Source organism: Vidua macroura, chromosome 5, assembly GCF_024509145.1.
Source record: "Vidua macroura isolate BioBank_ID:100142 chromosome 5, ASM2450914v1, whole genome shotgun sequence".
Lineage (NCBI taxonomy): Eukaryota > Metazoa > Chordata > Aves > Passeriformes > Viduidae > Vidua > Vidua macroura.
The window spans coordinates 61,792,941-61,813,783 of record NC_071575.1 but is presented as its reverse complement, the minus strand read 5'-3'; the positions used below and the strand labels follow the sequence as shown (position 1 = coordinate 61,813,783).

The following is a 20,843-nucleotide window of genomic DNA, read 5'->3' as shown; positions in this document are numbered from 1 at the left end:
GAAGTTTCTGAAAGCAATGAGTCTTATAATCAAATGACTGCCAACAGGGTGTAAAGGCAGAGAAGGCTGAGGCAGGTTAGCACCTCTAGGTGGATTCCATCCCTCCAGCAAGGCATCCCTGCCCCAGTTGTTTTCTGTCTGGTAAGGAACCTGTAAGGAACATCACAACTAAAAATAAATAAACTAATTTGTTTCCGTTCCCACTTCTAGGACTACAAAATCATCTGTCAGGTTTGATATAAGGTTTCTATTAAGTTTCACTTTGTTTTAAGTTGCTTAAGAGCTCCTGCAGGAAGTTATAAATTTTAGAGACTCCAGCCCATTTACACTGAGATTTTGGAAAACTTTTCCATTGCCTTATCTTGGACATCTGGATCTGGCCCTGAGCATTCTAGGTCACACTATGATGTGACACTAACAGATACACAGAGCTGTGGGAACTGGAATCACTGAGGTTTGGAGAACAAGGAATCTGCATTGTGTGGTGATGGTTGGTGCTTTATGGATCTACACAATGATGGTCCCTTTCCGTCTCTTCCCCTGCTATGTTTGGCTTTATTAGAAGACATGTCCTGGGGGTGCATTGTGTATTTTTGGAATCTCTGTTTCTTCATACAGTGCCAAATTGTGTACACAGCTCACCCCATGAGTTCATTACACACAGGTGGTTTTACAGAAGTAGAGTTTAGATTCAGTTTGAACTGTTTAAGGGAGGAAGATTAAAGTGTCAGTATATGCAAATTGCTGGTTGAGACAAAACCAACAGGTTATTTAGCAATAAGTCATTTCTGAAGAAACATCTCTTGCTTCAAAACCACCCCAGCAAAAAAACCAAAAAATGTCAGAGTTGATACCAATACAAGGATTTTTCTTACAAGTAAATTGGCACAGTTCTTAAATGCATTAAACCCTTTGCTTTTGATTTGTTATGACTCCTTCAGGAAGCACCTCAAGATGTACTCCATATCCATAGACCAGGTGAATCTATGTCCTGAATATATATGTACAGTAGTTTCAATAATCCACTAATATTTAGACTTACAGCATGCCTATTTGTCTTAGCTTTACAGAAATTCTTCTTTCCTGTTACAAATAAGCTTTTCTCTCAGTTGTTCTAAACTTACTAAGAATTCTCTGCTCTAACAATAGTAAAAATGTCTGTATGTCACTGGTTCTGTTAATTCTAATGATTGGTCCTAGGCTGTTCCTCCCCTTCCTTTAGGAATGGTACCTTCCAGTCTCTCCATGTGCATGAAAAGTGACAAGCATGGGTCCCCATATTTCTACTTATTGGGCCACCCTAAAGACACGGTTTGTAAACTCTGCATGTATATTATCTTTCTAATACATTTTGTTTCTCACAACTGTTTAGAGAGTATTTTCCAACTTCTTCTTACATGCTAGCTCACTTAATAGTTTCTACAGTATTCAACTTTTCTTTCATAACTGATTATCTAAGATATCACAGCAGCTATGCGTTCTACAAATGTATTTTAATATCCTAAATAATAATGGGTTTTGCATGTTATACTGCTGCTAGTGCATAGGTCTGCTATATTTCCACTTTTTCTCTTTACAAAAATTTATCTTCTGAATATGACTTTTCAAGTAGAAAATCTTGAACTTCTGGGTTTAAGCCATATTTTTCCTCATTTTTATGGCACTTGGCTTGGAAAAATATTAACAATATGAAGGTGGAAGTCAGGTACTGATCTCAAACAATATTTATATGCAGCCTCTTAAAGAAATAACAAATGTAAAATTGGACACATTTTGAAGTGTGCTGTAAGGCAATAGTCATTTATTAAGCCCTGTGGTTATGCTGAATTTACACAAAACTCTTTGCTCTTGATTTCCAGCAATTTTCTTCAGAGAATCAAATCCAACTGCACAGATTGTTCAGATACATCTAATTTGTAATACAGAGTCAGGGCCCAGATATGATACCTGGAAAGCAAAGGAAAAGAAAAACTTGTTTTTTTCTATTTTCCTATTGATTGCCGTCATCACAGAAAACACAGCAGTGTCCAGATGCATTCAGCTCTGTCTGCTGCTGACTTTGCACAATGCACTACATTTGCTACAATTATAAGGACAGTCTCACACACTGAAGTAGACAGATTGGAAATAGAAAGGGAGCAATATCCAGAGATGTTCTTACAGCCTTTGAACTTCAAGCAGCTCCTCCAGTATGATGCTCACAGAATTTCTGCCCCCAGCAACCAGGCATTAAACTGGGCTTAAGTTATCAGTCTTGTGCATGCAGATCCAGGTAATCTAACCAATATGTTTCCAGTTAGAGTTTATTTCCAGTCTGTGTCAATAAATAAGATTTTTTTTGAACACAGATACATCCTTATGCTTTGCTGCTGCAGAGCTGGGCACATCTAGAGGCTATTTGGAAATGTTCCCATGTATTTCAAGTGTGTATGTCACCATCACCATCAGAGACCTCCTAGCTGCAAAGTTCCTGCATCATATAGAAATGTTAATTCCATCATTTCTTGTATTCTCACCTTACCTCTGTTTAGTTCTTCACTGAACGTAGCTCAGAGAGGTTAGATAGAGGATAGAGGTTAGAGGTTAGATACAAGTCCCAGTGTTCAGCTCAATGAACTGCAGTTCCAACACAAATTGTACATATTTATACCCTCAGCTTTCTGGGCATCATCTTTATTTTTCCTCCTAGAGAAAAACATAACAGGAAATAAATCTTTTTTCCTGAAATAAGTAGAAATGCAAATGCTCTATAAATATAGCTAAAGTTAGTTTTGCAGTCACCCAGCTGTGAATGATTCTCATTTATTTGGCAGGAAGTGTTGCAACAGAATTTTTTTCTCAGTATAATGTATCCAGAAAATCAAAAGAACTTCAGTTCTGGTCAACACCAAAACTGAAATACTTGCTTGATAAAAAAGCAGTCATGTCAAATGAAAATATGTTTGTAATGACACCATTTCAGGTATTTTTAATGAAAGAGTTTGGAGGGGAAGAATTTTCCTAAAGAGCCCATTTTGATGGGGCTTATCCAAAACAAAAATGTGGCTGTGCTCCCATTCATTAGAGTACTAAGCAAGGAGTAAAATTTCCTGAAGCAGAACAGATAAATTGACCATTCTAGTAAGCCTTAGGAGAGGCCCTACCATAACATGATAGAGCAGTCTGTTATAAGACCCCATCTGACCCAAAGGAATTGTTCCCTTTTGTATAAATAATCACTTCTGGAAGAGGATCATCAGGCTTACTTGAACTTAGACATACCACAGGAGAGATGCAGTTGGTTTGAAAGGTACCTCCAGATCAAGTGATACATGCCTGTGCTTCTTTGCACCACAGGTTTGGTAGCCCTTACTAGTGACCACTGCATTTACATTTGCAAAAAATAGATTAAAAATTGGGAGCTTATACTGTGAGGTGATTCTTTGGATACAGTTGTATCCTTCAGAAGATGCCAGTTTGCAGTCTGCTACAAACTGATTTTTCTAGTTTCATTAGAATGCCTGAAGCTTTTACATTTGTCTAATAAATGGCTAAAGCACCTTGGCCTATGCTTTGAAGCCAGATACTCCTATCTGTTCAGAGTACTGATCAGATAATCCAGTTCATCTCATTTTTAATGCTCATTTTATAAATCTCCAGAGCTGAGATTGGGTGTTATTTGAAACTTGAACTACCCCATATATCATTTATCTGATGTGAGTGCAAAAATCAATAGTCATTTTGGAAAAGTGCCCTTTCTGCCTGTGACCACCTTGGTGGAACTGCAAACATTCATTCATATTCCTGCTGCATTTCCAATACCACCATCTTATTTCTAGCAATACCAACTTAATTTCAGGAACCTGTGGTGTGTAAAAAGGAAAAAAAATACTGACTAAATGAACCAATATACTGGTTAATAAAATTGGTCTAAAACCATCAGGCAATTTGAATATGGGCTCCCAAATGTTCTAGAATGTTTTATTGCTATGGGTAAAAACTATTCAAGGGCAAAAATTAATATTAAAACCTGCTTTACAAACATGTTTTTAGTATTTAATAAATATGTAGTAGCTGGCAGAAAAATAGAACATCCTTCTATTAAATAACAGTGGATGTGTATGTGTAAGTGAGTGAATACAGTTATTTCTGTTTTATAGCAAATTCCTGTTTCAAAAGATATGCAGACCTTTATCCCTTGATATAGAAATAGAAAACACAGTCTTGAAAGAAAGAAGGACACATGAGATGACACTTTCCATTTTCTGGCAATGACTTTGAGCTTCCAGGAAGGCAATACCTCACTTTTTAAATGCAAAAATACTGAGTCCTAAACGTTGCTTTGGCAATTACACTCCCAGTGGATTCAGGCCAGTCTAGCTGAATAGTCTAACCCAGGCTTCCCCCAACTGTATAACAGGGATAGTAATATTTACTTGCCTATCTCATGGGAGTGTTATGGGGATTAATTATTTAATGCTTGAGAAGCACTTTAAAGATTAAAATTCCTAGTTGACTACTCAGTATTATTACTAAAGCAGAACCTTGCTAATCCACACCAAAATTGGCAGTGTCCCCCCCATATCTGAGCAAAGATTTATTAATAAGGTTGTTGAGCAAGTTCTCTTATAATTAAAGCTTCATTGTTCTAATATAATATTCTGGAGTAGATTTACTAATATGGTATAAAGTATAGATAACTACAACTAAACTACAGTGAATAAAACAGATGAACAAATATTATCCCAGGTTTGGTTCACATAAACTGGCAAGCAGACTTCCCAAAGAAGGGCAAAGTCCCACCCACAAATCTTTTTCTAACACTTATTTTCATGACTCCTTATTTTTCCATCCAGCTGACAATACTGGAAGTACCCATAATACAGGACCTGAGAGAACACAGCCATACCCCTGTCTCCACAGCATCAGTTTTTCCTTTCCTCATGTAATCCAGATAAGTAGGTAAAATAGGAAGTCAGTAACACTTACTGTGTCTCTGCAGTTTGCCATAGGACTAAGTCCAGTCTTCTGCTGTTGCAGCACAATATCCCAGAAAATCCCTCTCCTGCTGCTCATCTCACATCTCTCATTTGCCACAGGCCACTAATTAATAACAAGACTGCACCACTGCAGCTTGTTCTTACTCAGAGTTATCTTCCCCACGTATCTGTGATGGTATCCTTGCCACAGGGAGCTATGGACCAAAGGGAACATTGTGAAGCCACACAGGAATCTTCCTGTATCCTGTATCCTGTGTCAAAGAACCTTGCCAGTGGCCTGGTGATGTTCAAGACTAAATTAAGCTAATGAGGCTTCTAATGATCTCTCCTCATTGGCATCAGAAATATGATGACTCTAAATGCTCACACAGAGAGTGACACAAAAAAAATGTTATTCCAGTCATTAGGGAGGCAAAGACAAGCTCTGTCCATAGAGGGACTTGCACGTGCTGCCTCTGTCCTCACTCCACCATCCCATGCTGCAACTCCTGGCTGATGCTTTGTAGCCTGACCACAGGGAAAGGTTAGCAGAGGTCATGGCTTCTGTCAGATTTCTTAGAGCTACTTATTCCAGCTTGGGAAAAACAAACACAGAAAATTAAATGTGGGTGGTTTTTTTTTTTTTCCTTTTTACTTTGACAATATGAAGTAACTGTGACTCTCCAACCACTGCTTAACAAACGTGACTATAGTGAGTGTTGAATTTTGTTGAGCAAGAGCAGCACAGATATGCAACCCAGAATTTTGAACATCTGGATTTTCTAACAACATGTAGTTTGTGTTTGCTTATTAGGAGCTGAATATTACAGTGTAAAATTCATTTATTTGTGCACTTCCATCTCATCAGAGTTTTCAGATAAATTTGTCTCAGCATTCCAAAGATATCAGATACTACAACAGCCCTGACAGCAGGTGTGGTCCCACAGTCAGCTCTGCACCCTCATTGCCTAAAAACCCCCAGTCTGAAAAGAGTTTGCTGAAGAAACACTAAACTTCTTCTGCAGCCTCTACCCTAAGCAGAGCAGGACTACTTATTCGTGACTGAGTTCAAACCCCGTGTTTTGGTTAAAATCCTGCTCTCACTCGTAGTGTGAGAACCTCAGTGCCTACCAGAAACAACTTTCTAGGAGCATTTAATACACAGTCAAAATGCTCCTCACTTATTAAGTAAATTTTATTTATTATCTACATGCTTTTAATAATAACAGCTATTTGTTGACCTGACTGAATGTGATGCCTACTGTTAACACCCATTTTAGCTGTGATAATTTATAATTTTAATATTTAACTTTAATTAAGTGTGTAATATCCAACTCTTAAATTATTCAGTCTCTGCAGAATGTTTTTCATTAATACCACACATTTTATTAACATATTTATGAGCACCTTTTATGACTTAATATGGCTTAATTCTATTAATAAAAACTAATTTGAAAGTCATTCTCTTTTTTAATTATACAGTAACTTCCAATGTAGTTTCTCTAGCTCCAACATAGCTGTGGGAGAGAACTGCTGAGGTTTCTCCAGTTCTACTCTGCTGCCTGATCATACAGGAAAAAATAAAACCTTCTTTATTGACAAGTTGAGTATTGCCTGAGTAGCTCTGATCTGGTAAATATGTGAGATGCTCAGCACTTCAAAAAGGACACCAAACCACCTGGAGGACCTATTGAATAATAATGTGTGGTTAGAGAAGCATCACTCAAGACTGGTACTTAAGCTGTCCACACACTTTATATTGACATCAGAGAGGAGCTTCCTGTGGAGGGTAAAAGCCCCATGCAGGCTGCTACTCTTCACTTTGGCTCTTTCAGTATTAGTAATCCTGCAACATTTATGCAGATGGATTAAGCTGATTCAAGGAAAAATCTAATTTACCAAGTGTTACAACCTGTCCCTGGAGGCGAGGGTAAATGCAGTTCTTGTTAATAGACCCCTTAGGGGGGCATTAGAGTGAAGGAACACTGAATGATCAATGTATATATATATGTATAAGGTTTAGTTTAGAACAATTTGGTTGAAATGGAAAACAAATATGTAACCATTTTGGTTATTATTACCTATAGTAATATAACAATATAAGAGCATAACTATATCACTTAAGAAAATATATAAGGGGAGGGAAGGGAAGGGAAGGGAAGGGAAGGGAAGGGAAGGGAAGGGAAGGGAAGGGAAGGGAAGGGAAGGGAAGGGAAGGGAAGGGAAGGGAAGGGAAGGGAAGGGAAGGGAAGGGAAGGGAAGGGAAGGGAAGGGAAGGGAAGGGAAGGGAAGGGAAGGGAAGGGAAGGGAAGGGAAGGGAAGGGAAGGGAAGGGAAGGGAAGGGAAGGGAAGGGAAGGGAAGGGAAGGGAAGGGAAGGGAAGGGAAGGGAAGGAACCGTGACAGCCACCTCTCATATCATTGTAGCTGAGCCAGTTATACCCCATCAGAAGGGATGAATAATGTGAATGTCCTGATACCTTCCCCAGAGGGGTTTTACAGCTGAGCCAGTTGTATAAAGGAGGACATTGGCATGATAAAAGTATTATCCCACCTCACAGGATCTGCTTCTTATCAGCCTCTTCTCCTATCTGGCCCAAAATCCATCTTGTCCCTAAACAAAAGTTTGTGCACACCTGCTTTGCTCCTGGGCTGTGACCTTGCACACCCTCAGCAAAGCACCTGCTGCTTTTGGAAATGGACAATTGTTTGAGTCATTAACCGTTAACATTCCAGTCTCTCACACCACATTCACTCTGATTAGTGATCATGATGATTTAAATATTTAATTGACAGGACTGTTTATTAGAATCTTATCTATAGAATAAACTAAAATGGGTCTTGGAGTGAGAGGTAAACTGTGTACCCATAATCATCTGGCCTTAAGATTTACAGCCAGAAGACTATTACAGTAAATTAGTAAACTGATTTACCACATTAATTTACCTGTTTCTGAAATACAACCTGCTTGTAGGTGTGGCTCCTTATTTTTTCCCCTCTCCCATCCTGTGCTTTGGATAGCTTTTTCCTGCATAGAAAAATGATCCTTTTTTATTCTTGCTATTGTAAGGACAGTGTCAAAGTCTCAACCCTGTTTTAAGGTGTGAGTGATGTTGGAGAGAGCCAAATTGTTGTAGATGTCGGTGAACCCAATGGGAAGAATGATGATATCTAACTCCATTTCAGAAGGCTGAATGATTGCTTTATTATAATTATGTTATAATACATTAATATGCTATATAAAAGAGGATACTAAATACTACATGCTACTTTCTCTAACTATCATTTCTAACTAACTCACAACTTGTGACCCTGTTCTCCAGAGCCCAGACACAGGTGGATCCAACTGGCTGTCAGGCCCAAACAATCCACCATGATCCAACCAAGCACTCACTCTAAGTAAACAATTTTCCAAACACATTCCACAAGAGAAAATCAAAGAGCAGAAATAGAAATTGTTTTCTCTTTCATTTCTCTCTGTGCACCTCAATAAAAAATCCTGAGAGAGAGAGAAATGTGCTTACCACACCAAATGATGCAGAGCTTAGGCATTATTACAAAATCACAATGAATTATTTATGGATGTGATTTATATTTAAGGGGTGAACAATGGCAGAGTAACCAGGAAAGGGATAAAGCAGCACTCCAAGATATCCAAGACAATCCAGGCCACCTGCTCTCCATGGCAGAAAGTCTGTGTGTTTCTAAATTCATTAGTTATCTCCTGTGTCAGCCTGAAAGGTCTCAGGTTACTTACTTGCAGTGGACTGTGTTTTCTTAAAAGGACCTGATGTGGGGTGATGAGTGCAGATCTTTGTGTTCATCCACTCAGCTTTGATCCACAGCCCCAAAAGGTTTCCCATAAGGAACTCCCCAACTTTGATTGTGTACATGTTCAACAGAAGAGCAGACATCTATTTCCAGAGGTCTTTTGAGACACCTCTCTCTTTGACTCTGTGAGGAAATTAAATTATTATCTCAAGTGGTAAGGACAGTAACATGCTGGTGAAACAGTGTCATAATTACAGAACTAACTCAGGGAAAGGGATTTACTGATAATGCCCTGGGTATAATAATGTAGGATCAAAACCAGTGCAGAATAATAGGAACCCTCCAAGTCAGATGAGTTACTTCCCATGTTTCTTTGTTAACCATATTTAAAGACTACATTACATAAAAAATTGAAAAGTGCTTTTATACATAGTGCTTGCTGCAGATTAAAGCACACACAAATCAATGTGTGTGGCTTTCTTGTTTCAAGAAAACATGCAGCATTTTTCTAAAGAATTTTTAAACTTTTTTCCCTTGCAATATATGGTTTTCCTCTCTTTTACCGAAGTTTAAATTTTTCCTTTCTCTCTGTTCCCTTAGCTCCACTACCAAGTAAGCTGAGCTCCAACACCAACACCTGAGGTTCTGTAGATTTGGTCTTCCAGCATTACTAGCAATCTGCTCGTTCTGAATTGTTGCAATAATTCTAAAATTAGATCTCCGAACATGAAAGCACTTCTCTAAAAAATCCCTAAGCAGAGTACAGAAAAGGTGATGAAAGTGAATTTTACCTGAGATGAGATCATTCAGTCTCATTAAATGGCCCTTGCAAGAACTTTATGAACACTGTGTCTGCTGCAAAAAATATTTAGGGCATCTTCCATTTAATATCTAGGTAAAGTATACAATGGAAGATGGATATACTGAACCCAAAGGAACTAAATATTTTCTCATCAGTAATGACCAGGAACATGAAAAGAAGTAGGGTATCTGAGTATCAATGGCACTAGGAACTGAGCCAAGCAGGATGTAGAGCTGTGCTTCCCAGCATTGGAATAGGTCAGTGGCTGAATTTTCTGGATATAAAATTAAACATTTCAAGTTTACAGAGGAGATTGAAGTGTTCATCACTTACACTACACTTACATTCATATCTCCTCAGTTCTTGTGACCATCTGCAGAAGCCATGCCACCAATAGCTCCATGTAACAGGAATAGTGGCCACCTTTTCCAGTGACATTAAACCAGTGACAAAACCAAAAATACACAATGATTTTGGAGACAGAAAAACTAGGTCTGACATTGTTTCATACCACAAATATCAGTCTTTCTTAATGAATCATTCTGCTCTTTTGAAAATGCCAAGCACAAAATATAGAAGTAAAAGATGTCAGGATTCAGATGCATGTTTGTTTTCCTGTACTCTTTTGTGACTTGTAAAATAACTCTCATTATCCTGAGCAAGCATCCTCAAACTTTGGAAAAACAAATGTGTGAAGCCAAAAGAACTAATTACTAAAAAGTAGAAAGATTCCATTCTCGAGCAAAGCAACATTTAAAGTTATATTTTTAAGGTACTCTAAACATTCAGAATCAGTATGACATTGTTGAGTACAAACAGGCAAATGGGTATAACAAATATGACTACATTAAGATAGCAAATTAGATTAGGTTTTCATTATATCAAAAACAAGACTTCAAAATACTAAGCTGATCACTTAACTGCATGTGTGAGAAAGGAGAAGTTGTTCATATACTAAAATAACTGAGTATAACCTGGGTTTATTTTTATAAATGTATATGGCATGTATCTAATTCCTATACATAGAATTAATATTTTGCACCCATAGCACACTGCCATCATACCTTTGTAAAGCATAAGAGCAGTACTAATGATGGAAAGGCTATCCCACCTGGATGTGCCCACAGTGACTGAGCAAAGGAAGTACCATATCCCAGCAGAGGGCACCTAAACCCATTGGTGTTTGCTTCCAGGACTACTGGTGTTCAGGGAACTGAATGTGGATAATTTCAGTGCAAGGGGAGACAAGCCAAGTGTAATTTTAAGCCAAGAAAAATGCAATTTGTGAGAAAACATTTGCATAGCATATTGAATAATAAACAGGAATTACAATTATAGCTAGAAGTAGAGGCAAGCCGTAAGGTGGGAGCAGAGCCCATTGCCACTCACTTTCTGAGAGAGGCTGGGAGAAAGGGTGGCATATTGTCTCACATTTCCATAAGGCTCATAGCTGAACAGAAAGTACCAAGAGCTTTTCTAACCATGAAATCTTCAGAGAATCATTTATTTCAGGAGACAAAGGGTGCTGTGTGTTTGGGTTGTGGAAGTGTCAGGATAAAAGATTAAAGATTCTTTATATATTCTGAAATATCCTTCCTTAGAGAGTGTTAAAGAAAAGCTTCGGGAGACCAATGCAATCAGGAACATCAAAGACATGTCAACTATAATGAGAAAGACCCAAATGCACTCCTGGTGCAGCACTGCCAATATTAGTGGATACTCACCAGGGGACAATTTGTCCCATTTTTGTTATTAGCAGCATCTGTAAGACCTGCTTGCCACCTCCTGGCAATACATAATTGCAGATAAAAAAAATTGGGGGAAAAAATAAAGCACCATATTTTTTATTCAATCAAACCCTTTTTGATTCCCTAGGAAAATAATTCTGGGAAGATATGAGAACAGCTGCTTAGCATTTCAGAAAATACTTCATTCAGGCTAATGAAACTGTTCAAAGCTTTAATATATTGTACATTATTCATATAATTTGAAAATTAAAAAGGCTTTGAGATTTTATTGTACTTAAGTAATAAAATGTGATGTAATTTCTACTCTTACTACTAAATATTCAATAAAATAATATTATTACTTTATAGATAATTATATCTGATGAAAAACAACACATCCTTGATGAATTACTAAACAATTATCTAAAATATTTTGATGCTAGGGGAGAACCTAGCCACAAATCAGAGGTCCATGGGCAGAGCTCTCCTCTCTATTAGGACTAAAGCCAGGGTTCTTTTTCTCATGACTCAGCCATCAGCAAGCACTGCATCCAGGTAGAACAGTTAAGACAGGAGCAAATAGACTCATGAGAGTAGTACCCTCATTTCCACTCCACTGAACGTGTGAGAGCTGACAGAGCAAAACAAACAATTCATGTATCTGGCAGCTCTACCTCAAATAAAAAAACCTTTAGACAGAAAACTTCTGCTCCTGATGTTCTCCCTGTGTCACTCTTCCTCCAAATTGGTTGTGTTCATCTCCCACTTGTCCTCCCACACACTCAAGATCTTGTGTCTGTGGTGGCTCTTACTCAGTTAGCAATTTACTCCTTTGCCTGGGAGTTATGCGAAGCCAGTCGTAGGTGAGTCATTCTTACACATCCCATGGAGAAGTGCCACCAACTTGTGTTACAGTAGCTTGTAGAAACTAAAAGCCACCCAGTAAACACCTACTAAATTACACCAAAGGAAATGCCATCACACTGACAGATTATAGTGCTGCTCCCAGCTCATTTGTCTTGTCTAAATTAGTAGGTCAAGGGAGATTTTCTCCCTTCAAAGAAAGAAGGCGGGCATCTATTAGCCTTCAGTGAGAGGTATACTTTTGAAAACCAATTTCTCTCACAGTAAGGATGTTATCAATGGTGATAAAGTCAGAAACAAGTTCAAAACTATGTTGCCCCTAAATCTCTCCAGCAGTTGCAACTGAATGCAATATTCTACTCATCTGCTTGCAAGCTGTTTGGGCATTAGTAGTTCATGCTCTGCTAAACAAATACTTTTTTCAGTTCCTCACAGAGGTGAAGGAAGAAAAAAGTAAAATCAGTGCTCTGTCTCTGGTTTAGTATGTTTACAAAATGCTTTGAGATACACTGGAAAAACAGACAGTAAAAGTAGGTTATGTTCCCAACTAATTCAAAGGTTTTATAAAAACGCCTTAGACCAACAGAATAAAAAATATTCAGAAATATTAATAACTATCTCAAAAATGTAGCTAGCAACTGAGTATAATCATGAAAATAAATTACTCATTTAACAGCTCTGCAGGATAAAATTTTACATTTTTCTCCTATTTATATTTGTTATGGAGAAGCAATCATGTTAGTGCTGGTTGGACAAGTCCAAATGAACCCTTATGGCTTGAACACAGCTCTTTAAAAGGGTTTTTTTCTGAGCAACAAATTACTTGCATTCCTGCACTTTACTCTAGTAACTTTTCCATAATGTTCAAACATTAGGGGGAAGTTGGCTATAATGCCCTCACATGAGTATTCTCCTCACTTGCGAGTGACATATTGCAGCAATGGTTTGTTGACATTAACATCTACCAAGGCTGACTTTCTATATAATAGCATTTCATTTGAAAGACAAGCAGGTTAGGTTGGCTTTGGCTGTCTCAGACTGATGGTACTTAAACCTTAAAGAAAGTAATTTTCTTCTTAATTGCAAGTGCTATATTGCCAAAGAATAAAAATGATTGTTTTATTCCATGGCAACATTGTTCCATAACCACTGGAAATACAACCCATATATAGGTGCCTTCCCAGCAAGTATTTTAAACGTAGTGCAGCCAGTGACCCACCTGGGATTGTGCCACAGCCAAACCTAAAAATCTATATAATAAACCTAATAAGCTGTGGCTACAAGTTTTCTTACTTAGTCAGCCAAGTTGTCTTTTACTTAGGGTTTTCTGGGAGAGAACTAAAATCCAGTAATGCATATAATATGGCATGTGTCAGTTTATAGACACCTATACTTATATATCAGTATGTGTAAGAGATATGCTGATTCACTTTTGTTGCAGTACATTCTAACCCACTATGATTTCTCACTACAACATTTGGTTGTTTTTTCATCCCCTTTAAAAAAGAAAGTAGAAGAAATTCTGTAATCTCCAGGCAATAAAGCACTAGGCCACTAACCTCCCGGTCTCTTCTCCAGAGCATCCTACAAATAACTGGTACCATATCATCCTTTGTGCCTCAGAGGAGCCACAGGATGTGTTTGCCACCTTGATTTTGAATAATGCCCCTGCGGTTTGTCCTCCTGGAGGAGAAGCAGATGATTTGAGCATAGTGGTACCTCTTCCACAGAGGCAGTCTTGTTACCTGAGAGCGTCTTGCTGCTCCGGGCTATTTGGTGGTTTTATTGGTGTGCAGCAGTTCTCAAAGGAACCGGTTATTCCTGCGATCAGAACCTCTCAGAGGCTAACATGAGATTGGATAATGGCCCATTGCTCTTCACTGACACTGAAAAACTGTGAAAAACAACATCTCATAGACAACTAGGAAAGAAGATTGTAGTTCAGGCAAATGCATTGGTCCAACCCTTGGCACCACCTCTACCCTGTGTATAAGTGACAATGCCATGGAAATTATAAACTTAATTTTCCAAAGCTCAGGGTGACTTCTTCAGAGTTTGCTCAGGTACCTTGCTGGTGCACAAAGGCAGGCAGCTTTGTGCTGAGTCCCAAGATAATTTTAGTGATTTGGACTCTGTGCATGGTCCCTAGCTCAAGTATTAAACAAAATTACATCCCCTGGATTTCAGATTGAAGAGCCAGGGTGGAACCTCTGCTTCCCCCATCAGGCACAGGCTGTGGTCCTGTACCAGGCTGGTGGTGCAGAAGAACAGAAGTAAAGAACAAGCCCATCAAAGTCAATGCTTTTTGTGGGCAAACTCCTAGGAGCTGATCACTCTACATGCACGAGTCTTCCTCTTATTTTTTCTTGCTTGAATGCCAAGCTGGGAGCAGATGGTACATTAGTCACCCTTAACTGGAGGGTAAGAAAGTGTGATTTCTTTTTTTTTCTAAATTCAGTTGAGACCCTCATCCCATTTAGATTCCCAGCTCAATGTTTATTTGTCTTACACAGAACTTGTACTTTCTACCCCTCTCAAATGCTAATCCTCTCCACACATATGCTCATTATGCAAAAGCATATGACAAACACCATCTGGGAAAATAAATAGCTCCTCAGCTAACTGTGCTGCTCCCTCCCTTTACGTCACCCACCTCACTATTGTCTCTCCTATTTTTATCTGCAAGACAGCAATCACTCAATCCAGCTATTAACTTAAAAGTGCTGTTTTAGTCAAGCAAACTGCAGATCCCAGGCTGGGCAGTAGAATCTATTCCATTTTTCGAGACGATGTGCATCTCCATGATAATTTAAAAGCAGCCATTGCACTGAGAAAAATGCATGTTACTTTTTTAAAGGGCAGTTGATATCAATGACAGATACTAGTCCTGACCTTAAGAAGTCCACGCTTGTTTTTTAGCTAGAAGGTTACATTTTCTCCCCCATAAAATATGCAGCTCTTGCCACAAGTTCTACCTTGTTTCCATGGATTCCTGAGACAGTCCTCCATCTCTGACAGATTATTCCTCATACCGTTCAAAGCCTAACTAAAATGGTGTTAAATAGGGAATGACATTAGCCAAGTTCAGTGATTTCTCTAACCTCTAAGTAGACGGGTAAGAATAGGAGCCATGCTGTCATTAATCATGGTTGATTTGTTTTCTGCCAGAAAGTTAATCAAAAGAAATGAGGATGTATACGCAAGAGAAAGGCATCCCAGAGTATTCTAGTTTGGATTAGGACAATCATTGTGATTCAGCAAAGGAGACATTTATTTAGCTAAATTAAACAGGATCTGCATAAACCAACCATATTGTCTTGAGGCTAAGTAACCAAGAGAAATTTAAAATGTTCAACCAGGAGACTCAGCAGCTGATACTGTGATATAAAGGCAGAGCTGTATAAGTACCCTGTAAGAATTGTGGGGCCATAAACACCACAATACTATATCTGTTTAGAAAAAATATCAGACAGAATTCAATGATGACCTTATCTAAGCTACAAATTCTTGTCAATTATTATACGCTTGTAGGGACATGTTTAATAGATGGCATAAAGTCTTTCTCATTTGTCCTCAGAGACAGCACTGATATTACCCAGCTAAGAAATCCATTATGCAGCTACAAAAGAGGCTTTTTGATTTCATGAGCACGTGCCTTTATTATTTTAAGAATAATTTAACATAGGCAGAGGAAAATGGAATCTGTATGAAAAAAAGACTTGGGGTTCCAGCATTTGCAGTTCTTGTGTGTCCTGTACCTTTTTTTTTTATTTTTTTCTTTTTTTTTTTTTTTTTTTTTTTTTTTATTTTTTTTGTGGAGAGATTATTTTCGGTTTTCTCCCTATTGGTTCCACAATTGAGGGAGTTTCACCTCACCTGAAGCAGAGGGGTTTAAGGCTGGTACATGGTTTAGGTATCAGTGTTGCTCAGAATACATGTGCCTATGCAATACACCCTGTGCTGCTGGATACGCGCTTAACTCTCTTCTCTTTGTTGTTAAAACAGACGAACCAAACTCCTGGAGTGCTCCCTCTGCCACCTCCCCAGGTCTGCCGGAAGTAGCTCTTTCCCTCGATGACATAATCTCACCATTATCTTCATCACACATAGCCCCACCCTCTGACCCTTCTCACCAGATAAGCCCAGAGCCAACATGGGATATCAAGAGGGAACACGATGTAAGGAAACCAAAGGAGCTTTCGGTGAACGGTCACAAAAAGAAAAGGTTAGGAGAACAAAGAGAAAGGTCAGCAAGTCCTAAAAAGGTAGACAGGTCAAAGCACGAAGAGGCTTCTTGGAAAGGATATTCAGGAGGCAAAAATAAGACCACTGATGGTGGCAGGCCCACCTCAGAAAGCAAAGCGGTGGGACACAGCGTTATGATCGAGGCTGGCACAAGAGAGCACGTGTGTGCTGGAACCAGTGATGAACAGTTTGGGAGGCTGAGGAAGCCAGAAAGCAAGAGAGGAGGATCTCTTAGCAAAAAAGATCACAGATCCACAAACACCAGTGAGAAGTCAGCTGCAGCACCTGACCATGTCAAGACCGATACAGGAGCTACCAAGACTTACAGTAGCAACCGCTGCAGCTCGCCTGGAAGTGATATGGACCACAGCCAGAGGGACCCTGATGGGAAACCCAGTGAGTTCCCCAGGAAGGGACATCTCCACTCCATTAGCACTCGCAGCACCAACACCACAGTTCGAAAGGCAACGGTCTCTCCAGGGCCGTGGAAAATCCCTGGCTCAGATAAGCTACCAAACGTCCTGAAGTCTGGTACTTCTGCCATGAGCAGATAAGCAAGGGACTGTTGCCCTCTAACTGTCTCAAACTGACGCAGAACATTCTTCTTAGTTTTTGTCTCACATTGGTTTGTTTTAATTTATTTTAACTATCACACATATACACAAAGCATTGAGGAATGAAAACATTAGTGTGTAATTCCATGACAATGTGCACAGTATCTAATAAGTTCAAAAGCATATAGTCAACACAGAGATTTAAAATCGACCCTAAAGTCCCAGTTCCATTTTAGGGACTTTGGCAGCTATGGAAGAAACCAAAACAATATGAAGGACAGTACATCAGAGAAGGATAGTGCAGTGTAGCTTTAGCATTTTTTTCCCACTGCATGAAGGACTTGGATTTCATTCAAACTTTATATCAAGAAACTGGAACAAGTTAGAGCAATCACAAACTGGAACATCGCCTTAAATAAAACTGCACGGAGCAAGCTGAAACCGAGAGAGGATCTTTTCATGGAGCTAAAATGTTGTAAATAAATTGTTCTCGACATATCTAGACAGGGGTTAAAGGGTTTCTTTAAAGCATCGTTCAGAACTGTACACCCATGACACGTCTCCACTGTCAATGCTTTGGGATAGTCCACGTGGTACCCTGTAGAATAGTTCACTGGGTGCTACGGGAGGAATGGGGAATCCAGTGGATTAGTTTCTGTGATACCATTTCTACTGCCATTTTTGTGAACAAACCATGTTTCTGTACATTGGAAAGGAGTTAAGGTGGGGTTGTATTTGCAAATTATTCTCAAAAGTGATTTATTACAGGTTCCCCAAGTCCTGCGAGGTAGCACACAAACCAATTGGTCAGGCTCAAACCCCAGGCATCTGCAAGGCCCTTGCAATGAAAGGAAGAGTGCTACAGAGAAAAAGCTGCAGTTTCCTTAAGGAAAGGCCTTTCCTTCCTGCAGAAGATGATAGCATCACTTATCAACAGTGCTATGTTTCATACCCATCTGCATTTACTTAGGACACTCTCACCTCTCATCCCCTCAGTTTGGCAGAGCAGGTGCCTTTCAGGCACACGTCAACAATAATTAGACTGGTTTCTGAAATACAGTTGTCAGTGTCCTCATTCAGTAAATTCAGTATTTTTCCATTTTTAAAATGGTTTCCATTTTACCATTTTTTCCCTATCTCAATTTTTTTTCTACTTTTTGTTTTTGTCTTTCTTGCTTGTCTGTTTTGAATTTTAAGCCTTAAGTGCCAGGTAAACATTCCAGTCTGCCTTCACAGGAAATAACTCCGAGTTCAGTCAATCAGTCATTATCTTGTTTCAAACAGATGTGTGTGTGTCTGTGTAAGTGTGCGTATGCTTATTTGTCTGTCAAAATTAAAACAAAATCCTGGGCAATAATACATTGGTAATTAAAAAAAAAAAAATCGTAAAGCTAAGTACTGTCAAAAATTCATATTTAAAAATTATTGTTCACTAGCAATCTTAGTTCCTCACACGCTCTGCTGAAAAACTAGATTGAGATTGGCTTCGTTCCAAGAAATTAGCACATTACTGTATGTCTCAAACATTGCACTGGACTGCGAAATTTATAGACATGTTTCTTCCTGTCCAATTATTTGAAAAGCCTCAAGTCAAGGATTTTGCAGCTTTCAAACATTTTTTTTTTTAAGAAAAATCCATTTATAATTTCTAAAAAAGCACAAATCCATGTAGCTGTTTATAAAACTCTTATTTAATGGGAAAAAAAAATCTTTATCCCCTGAACTAGAATCCAGTATAATTTGCCATTAATTTATTGAATCTGATTTTGGACAATGCTTCTGTAGTGTAGATGCACGTCCCGGTATCTTATTTTTATGTATAAAGAAAGCAAACAATGAAATCTGAAAAACAGTTGAGATTATGCTTGCATAAACTCTAATTTGCACAGTTCACAGCTACTCCTTGTGCAGTAATTGCTTTATGCGGCTGTAATCGATAACCTGTGAAGACAGCACATCATCTAAACCCCATTCCAAATAATATTTCTGTGTAGTGTTAGCTGTGAATTTACCTTGTACAGCTCTATCTCTATAAATATAATTCCATGTATTAATAGTCACAGAAAGGCTGTAAGTGAGCAACTATTTTTATGAAACGCACCACTATGGATAAATTAACTTTTACAGAAATCTTGTTTACTGTATGATATTCTAAACCACTGTCAAATAAAATATATATCCAAAAATGTTTCATTTTTTCAATTGTATATAGTTTTTGTTAATTTTGAGTAACATTCTTCAGTGTTACCCTGATAAACAATCGTTTTCTTGCATATGAGTAGAGTTAATTAGCTACTGCCTTATAAAAAAGTGAATGGACCATTTTAATTTCTCACCCCAATTTATGAATAAACATGTAAGTGACCAAACAAATTTTATAATGGCAAGTCAAGGCTTATGAGGCAACACAGACACAGAAAAATCGCTTCCTTGATGGAGAAGCCTAAACCCTTATTCTGCTTCCCAGGAGACACAAGACCAGGGCAGCCAAACTCCCAGCAGTGAGAGACAACTTCTGAGAGTACAACACATATACAGAATTAACCTGAGCACAAACCATATTTACCTCAGAAATCAGACAGTTCTAACTAGCCCTAGAAAGGTTTTGTTGACAAGCTGTGTGAAGGGGGCACAATTACATTTTCAATTTATTTTACAGAAAAAAATGTCTCAAAAAACACCATAATGCTGTAAAAATATTGGTAACCAGCCAGCCTCTTTTGGGACCAAATCCACTCCTCATTAAATGCTCCTTACCTCCAGTTAGGCAAAATAAATCATCAGTTTATAGACTCTAGACACTCTAAGATGTCTACCTGGAAAACAAGCAATATTTGTCACACAATATGACATTTTTTAAAACAAGTTTTTCCTGTTTCCTTAAAGTATAATTTTCTTCAAAAAATAATGTTTTTTCTTCATACAGCCTAAGTCAACTTCTGCAGAACCTTGTTTTTTCAGATTAATGTTCCCCATTAAAAATTTCAACCATCTGAACTAATAACATAATTTTGCATTACAATAAACACATAGAAAATATGAAGCATATTTAATACTCAAAATTATTTGCTACTGTTTAAATAGCTACTATTTTCATGGCTGGAAATCTGGGTGTGTGCCTGGTTCAGACCCAGAGGTAGTGTGCTGAAGCCATATGACATCATCCAGTCTAACTTTTTCTGTTAATAACATGTCCTTTGTCTTTTAAACATAATAGTCCAGCATTTGCATTGCTCTGCTGTTATCATGACACCTTTTAATATCTCTTTTTTATACCTATGCAACAAGACAAGGAAATAGATGTCTTCTTTGATGCAGATTATCTGCTCCAAACTGCAGTGCAACACTGTAAGTAAGCCTGCCAGCCTGTGATCACCAATGCACATTTGGGCAGGAGTTTTGACAAAAAACAACCACAGACAGATGTCAGTGCAGCCCTTTTCTTAACCAGTGGCAAATGTGGGCTCTGCAGCTAGCTCCTTCTCCAAGTACTTCACTGCTTTAAGCCATTCACACAAATTGCAGAGCCTGGAAGAGCAGACCTTCAAACAAATTTAATAAAAAAGCCAGGAAATTTAATAGCTCCCACAAGATCTCGCCAAAGATGTCATCTTTTCTTCCAGAAAGCTGCTGGACAGAGAGCACTCTGTTCAGTTACAATAGAGCATAGGTTGCACTTGTTTCACTCCACTGTGCTCCCCTAAACAGGAGGGGCATTTTTAGCCCATATATGCACTTATTCCATGGCCTCAGTGATTGACTGCCAACAATTTAGCCCCAGTGTGGATAGCTGCCTGCTAGGAGTTGATGCAGAAGTTCAAACATGGACCCATTTCTTCCCTGATACTTTTCATCTGAACGTGCAGCCAGCCACATTGCCAAAACCTTCTCATTCCCATCAAAGATGAGATTCCATCTGATTTG

General features: G+C 38.5%; 1 protein-coding gene across 1 annotated transcript in view; it reads left to right on the top strand.

Annotated features, from left to right (window-relative positions):
- The window catches only part of MAGI2 (membrane associated guanylate kinase, WW and PDZ domain containing 2), a 701,810-nt gene extending 682,518 nt beyond the window's left edge, over positions 1–19,292 (top strand). The window contains exon 23 of the mRNA XM_053977427.1: positions 16,126–19,292. Within this exon, the coding sequence (XP_053833402.1) occupies positions 16,126–16,919 (794 nt within the window). The 3' untranslated portion in view covers positions 16,920–19,292. The remainder of the gene's footprint in view (positions 1–16,125) is intronic.
- The last annotated feature ends 1,551 nt before the right edge of the window (positions 19,293–20,843 follow it).